This window comes from Phyllostomus hastatus, unplaced genomic scaffold (assembly GCF_019186645.2).
Source record: "Phyllostomus hastatus isolate PE091 unplaced genomic scaffold, TTU_PhHast_1.1 phas_contig_30, whole genome shotgun sequence".
In the NCBI taxonomy this organism is placed as follows: Eukaryota; Metazoa; Chordata; class Mammalia; order Chiroptera; family Phyllostomidae; genus Phyllostomus; species Phyllostomus hastatus.
In genome coordinates this window covers 5,337,789-5,344,183 of record NW_025333841.1, presented here as the reverse complement: position 1 = coordinate 5,344,183, position 6,395 = coordinate 5,337,789, and the positions used below count along the sequence as shown (strand labels likewise).

The 6,395-nt window shown below is 42.1% G+C and overlaps 1 protein-coding gene across 1 annotated transcript; it reads right to left on the bottom strand.

Annotated features, from left to right (window-relative positions):
* Positions 1-279: 279 nt before the first annotated feature.
* Positions 280-940, bottom strand: LOC123819058 (nucleolin 2-like). The gene is made up of 2 exons (XM_045839363.1): positions 795-940; positions 280-603 (listed from the first exon to the last, which is right to left on the bottom strand). Exons 1-2 carry the CDS (start codon positions 885-887, stop codon positions 280-282), a joined length of 417 nt encoding a protein of 138 aa, XP_045695319.1. The 5' UTR covers positions 888-940.
* Between the last annotated feature and the right edge of the window lie 5,455 nt (positions 941-6,395).

The following is a 6,395-nucleotide window of genomic DNA, read 5'->3' as shown; positions in this document are numbered from 1 at the left end:
AGTGTCTGGCTCACTGTGGACTGGCTGGCCTAGTCCCCAAACTTGCAGGATTCTACCTCCCTCCCCTCTCCCATACCTGCCCCTTCCTTCGTTCCCTCCCCATCTTCAGAGAACATACAGAGATACAAACACATTTCCTTTTCATACATGCTAGTATTTTAATCATTGACACAGAATTACTTCATTTGGTCCGGTTTGATCTCTGCATAAAGGACCATCCCTCCAGAACTTTTTTTTTTTGGAGAGGCTGCATGTATTTAAGGGTCTTGGGTTTCTGGTTCACTTGGGGGTGTAGGGAAAGTCCTCACTTTCAGAGAGAGACTCCTCCGTTTCAGAGGGAAACTGCTCACTTGCAGTGCGAGAATCCTCACTTGCAGTGAGAGACTCCTCACTGGAAGAGGCAGAATTCTCACTTGGAGGGGCACAATCCTCACTCGGAGGGGCAGGATCCTGTTGTTCTTCTTCATCCGTCTTGGGCTGATTTTCGCTGACTTTTTTACCCCGCTTGGAGCAGAAGATGATTATCTTCGGCATTTTCCCTCCCTTATGTTTTTCTTGGATCTGCCGCAGGGTTGCCGTCACCTTCTCCGTTAACTTCAATGCCTAGCAAGGAAACAAGATAAACCCAGAAAGACGTTGGTTTTGGGGAGGAGGATGGGAAACAAGTAAGAACGGGGTTGTAAGGGAATGAGAGTGAATTGAGGAGGGGTTTGTGCCAGGCACGGGCAGGGGGGAAGTCTTGCGTGGGGCGTCAATGGGGAAGAAGAGGAGGCATATGAGTAGGGTAGGCTGACCTTCTCCCTGCCTTTGTCGGTGGGCTGGGAATCCCTCTTCCTCTTGACTCCAGTGCTTGGTGTTGGCGTCTCCTCATCCGAATCGGACTCCATAGCTCCCTCCGTTTCCTCGGCCTTCTGGTAGCCTAGTGCCCCACTCTGGGGCTCCTGGCCTCTATATATACCCTCCAGGAAAATGAGGGGCCACGCCCTCAGCTGTGATTGGCTATCAAGGAATTCCTCAGCCAGCGGTAACCATGGAGTGGCGTGACATCACAAAGCCGCCCCCCACGCGCCTCACGTTCCAGGAGGGCGGGGGAGGGTGCCGAGGAGTCGAGCTGCTGTGGTTAGAAAATGGCGGAGCTTCCTCCACACCCGCTAATGGCGTCCCGGATCTGACCTCTCACTCTTCCTCATCTCCTCTCGGTCAGTGCTTGTGGTGCACGTGGCAGGGAGAGGGCGGTTCCTCTAAGCCATGCCCCACAGCGGTCTCCATTCATTGGTTCATTTGTTGTCTCCCAGCTCTCCTCATTATCCAGTATCTCGTGAGTATTTAGTGAACGTTTTATTTTAGAACGGTTTTAGATTTACAGAAAAACTGTGAAGGTAATACCCACGCACCCCACACCCAATTTCCCTTATTATTGACATGTTGCATTAGTGTGGTGCATTTGTTATACGTGTGAGCCAACAGTGAAATAGTTATTCATTAATGTCTGTGCTTTATTCAGATTTCCTTAGTTTTTACTTAATGTGCCCTTTTTTGTCCCAGGATCTCATCCAGGATACATACTACATTTAGTCATCATGTCATGCCTCATGAGGCTCCTCTGGGCTGTGACCGTTTTTAGAATTCTTGTTTTTGAGAACCTTCAGAGTTTGCTTTGTTGTGTTTTTTAACGTTAAATTCTCAGATGTTATTGATGTTATATTTGAAAGTTTGTACCATTTTACCAAGCTCTTCCTATTTCCTCCACCCCTCAGCCCCTGGCTAACACTTTTCTACTCTCTGTTTCAATGAGTTTCACTTTTTGTCTTTTAAATATTCCACCTATAAGTGATACGATGCAGTGTGTGCCTGTGTGTATATAACATCTTCTTTATCCATCCATCTATGGATGGACACTTGCATTATTTATATTGGCTATTGTCAATAATGTAGCACAATACCTATCTAGTATTTTGCTTTGTTTTTTTAATCACTTTTTTGTTATTCTATTACAGTTGTCCCAATTTTTTCTGCTTTGCTCTCCTCTGTGCATTCCACCCCCCTGCTCCCACAGTCAATTCCCACACTGTTGTTCAAGTCCATGGGTCATTCATACAACTAGTCCCTTCCCCTTCTTTCCACTATTGTCGTCCTCCTTACCTCTGGTCACTTTCAGTCTGCTCCATGTTTCCATGCCTGTGGTTCTATTTTGTTTGTTAGTTTATTTTGTTCATTAGATTTCATTTATAGGGGAGATCATATGATATTTGTCTTTCATTGACTGGCTTATTTAACTCAGCATAATATGCTCCAGTTCCATCCACTCCGTCGCAAAAGGTAGGAGTCCCTTCTTTCTTTTTTCTGCATAGTATTCCATTGTGTAAATGTAGCACAGTTTTTTGGTCCACTCATCTACTGATGGGCACTTTGGCTGTTTCCAGCACTTGGCTATTGTAAATTGTGCTGCTATGAACATAGGGGTACATAGGTTCTTTTGAATTGGTGACTGCAGATTCTTAGGGTATATTCCCAGCCATGGAATCCCCTGGTCAAATGGCAGTTCCATTTTTAGTGGGGTTTTTTTAAAGATTTTATTTATTTATTTTTAGAGAGGGAAGGGAGGGAGAAAGAGAGAGAAACATCAATGTGCAGTTGCTGAGGGCTGTGGCCTGCAACCCAGGGATGTGCCCTGACTGGGAATCGAAGCTGCGATGCTTTGGTGCACAGCCTGCACTCAATCCACTGAGCTACACCAGCCAGGGCTCCATTTTTAGTTTTTTAAGGAAACTCCATACTGTTTTCCACAGTGGCTGCACCAGTCTGCATTCCCATCAACAGTGCACCAGGGTTCCCTTTTCTTTGCATCCCTGCCAATACTTGTTGTTTGTTGATTTATTAATGATGGCCAATATGGTAGGTGTGAGGTGATATCTCATTGTGGTTTTAATTTGCGTCTCTGATGGCTAGTGATGCTGAGCATCCTTTCATATGTCTCTGGGTCCTCTGCATGTCCTCCTTGAAGAAGTGTCTGTTCAGGTCCTTTATCCATTTTTTAATTGGACAGTTTGTCTTCCTGGGGTTGAGTCATATGAGTTCTTTATATATTGCTACCTAGTATTTTAGATATGTTACCTAAAATCCCACAGAGCTAAGTACTGATTTTTAAGTTTCAGTAAAGGAATGAATTATCACTCTTCTCTCCAACACTTGGCTCTTCCAGACAACTTTCCAGGTTGTATTTGGTGCGTGCATGTGTGTGTTTGTTTACTGGATATACTTCAGTGGTTTTCTTCTCTACTCCCCTCATATTTATAAGCTTTTTCTCCAGAGAACCCCAAACCAAGTCAGTGCCATCAGGGTGATGGTCCTCCCCATGGCAATGGCTGAATTCATCTGTTGGCTTTGTCACAGGGATGCTATGGATGTTTCTCTCTAGAGCTGAGGATCAAGGTCGTGTGTGTGTGTGTGTGTGTGTGTGTGTGTGTGTGTGTGTGCGCGCGTGCACGCAGGGGCACAGGCAGCAGTAGCAGAAGCATTTCGTAAGGTCCTAGTGAGTCTCTGCTTTTAGGGGTGTGACTTCACCCTCCCACATAGTAATGGCTCTTCCTCCATGAGTCACTACCCAGTGCACCAGTGTATTGAACAGACTCTCCAACCAACCTCTGTCTAGAAAGGGAGCCAGCAACAGGTTAAAACACAACAAATATTCACAAGGTAAGAGTCATTCCCTTAGGCATAGTGTCAGTCACATCTTGTTTTGGAATCAAGACGTATGCTTCAATCTGAGACAAATAGGTCCAGGTTGAGACACATGATTGGACTACTTTAAGGAGTCTTTCTGTTGCTATTTGTCAGTTTGCTAAACTGACTTATGTGGGTCAAATCTTTAGCAGATGCCTCATAAGACTCACAATTCAGCACAAAGAAGAGCAGTTGAAAGTACAAGCCAGCCAGCAGGCAGTAGTAGCTCAGAGTGCATGCCTACCAGTGCACAGCAGGGCTAGTTAGGAAGCAAAAGCAAGACAAAAAAGAGGCCCAGTGGTAGTGGACAGTACCTTGTGATGTCCTGCTCACAGGGCCAATCGCTGTGATCACTCCACAGAGACAGGATGGACCCTTCACCCAAAATTTGGTTTGGATGTCAATACTGATGACACAGGCACCAAGAGAGTGTGACAAGTTTATTAGTCACATAATGGGGCTCTCTGGGGAGAGCAGGGAAGGCTCTCAAGCAGGTTCAAGAATGGTTTGAGATACACTTGCAACCAATATAAACTAATATTGAATGCCCACTGTAATTTAAAATGAAAAAGAATGGCTTGAGGGAGCAGAGAAAGGAGGCTTGGCTTTGATGCGGGTAAGAGGATGAACCTGGAATGAGAACCTGTATTCCATACAGGTTAGGGTTTGCATGGTTTGAACTTCCTGCTGGCCTCACAGAAAAGTACACCCAGGCTTTCTTATTGGATATAGGTAAGTCAGGGAAGAGGGAGTGGTGGGGTTCTCTTATGGAATAGTGTGTAAATGCAAGATGTTTCAGCACAATTTAGGATTCTCATAACGTTTAAAACTAACCTTCTTATATTGTTTTACCTTAAGCTGCTTTTCAGTAGATAAGCATTTATCAAATTGTGGCCCTTTAAATATTATCTAAAGTGGCTTAGAATTATCTTGGTTCATCAACAGAGAAACCCTATAGAAAGAGAAAAGACTGCTAGCATAGAAAAAAAGTCTGACACTCTGTCTACAAGATAGCAGACATAATTATACTATCTGCTGAATAATGTAGGGTTTCTTAACAGTTTTCCTATTCCAGGTGATTACTGTAGCACACAAAGACTGTAATAGTAATAATAATAATAGTAATAATAATAATTAACATTTATTGATCACTAACTCTGTGTAAAAATTATACTGTATATTCATGTCCCTATTTAATCTTCATCACAACCCTATTAATGTAAGTGACAGAAGAGCATTTTTTGCCAATCCTGCTGGGATTCCTGTGGCTATCTCTATTCTAATGACAGAAAAAGAAAAGACCATGGTGCAGGGTACATGGGAACATTTATGGGCTAGGCTCGACTTGGGCATGCATTCCTCCTGCTCGGGTCATTGCAAAATATTCACACAGCTACACCCAGCTGCCATATAAAAGGAGAAATGTAGTCTATCCAGAAGAGGAGGACTTGAAGTTTGGAAACCAGCTAGCAATTTCTATCATCACTCTCCTGTTCATTGCTGTCCCCATAGTTAGAGTAGCACTTGGCACATAGTAAGTCAGCACAAATATATCTTTTAAATAAAGTGGTTTGAGTTTTTTGAGTCAGTTATGGAGATCAGAAACATATAGGACTTGGTTAAGCAACGGGCTTAGATTCAACACAAAAAGTGTAAGCAACAAAGACTAAATTGAAATATGTAAAATTTTTAAAAATTATTTCTTCTATAAAAAATACCATAAAAAAGTGAATAGGTGCCCCAAAGAAAGAAAATGTTCGGAAATCATATATTTGATAAAGGTCTAGTATCCGGAATATAGAAAGAACTATTATAACTCAACAACAGAAATACTAATTACCCAATTGAAAATTAGGTAAAAGAGTTGATTAGACATTTCCCCAATTAAGATATACAAATAGCCAAAAAAAGCACATGAAAATATGCTCCATATCATTACTCATTCAGGAAATGCAAATCAAAACCACAATGAGATACCACTGCACACCTGCTTGGAAGCCTTTAACCAGAGAAATAACAAAATACAAGCATATGAATGAATTGAGACCCTCATACACTTCTAGAGGGAGCATAAAATGGTGCTGTCTCTAGAAAATCGTTTGGCAGTTCCTTAACAATTTAAATATAGACTTCCTATACTGCCCAGCAGTTCCACTTCTAGGTATATAACCCAAAAATTTAAAACAGGAGGAAAAAAATCAGGTGAATGAAGCGTTACAAAAGCAATAGGCAGATAATATTTCAAGGAGGAAAAAAAATGGTCAACTTCATTAAATACTCTTCATAGATGAGGACAAATAGGTGATTATTGGAATTGATAATATGGAGGTTATTGGTAACTTTGAAAAAAAAAGATTAAGAGTGGGAAAGATTTAATATGAACCTGAATGATGTATATTAAGGAGGTAATGTGATGGGAGGAAGTGGGCGTGGATAGACATTTTCTTTTGAGAGGGTTGGGGCTAAGGAGAGGAGAGGAGAAAGCTATATGGGACTATAGCTAGAGGAGGATTTGATACGAAAAGTAAATTTTTAAAAGGATAGATTCTAGTTATATCTGTATGCTGATGTAAATTATTCAATGCAATTGATGATATGAAAGATCACGGGGATAATTGCAGAAGAAGAGCTACTGAGACAGTAAGAAGGGTATTCAGAGCACTAGTAGACGG

What these genes read in the sequence shown, in the direction of transcription:
- LOC123819058 (XM_045839363.1), bottom strand. Translation starts at nt 887, where the DNA reads ATGGAGTCCGATTCGGATGAGGAGACGCCAACACCAAGCACTGGAGTC. An exon ending in CCGACAAAGGCAGGGAGAAG is followed by an intron (nt 604 to 794) that starts GTCAGCCTACCC and finishes TTTCCTTGCTAG; the next exon opens with GCATTGAAGTTAACGGAGAA.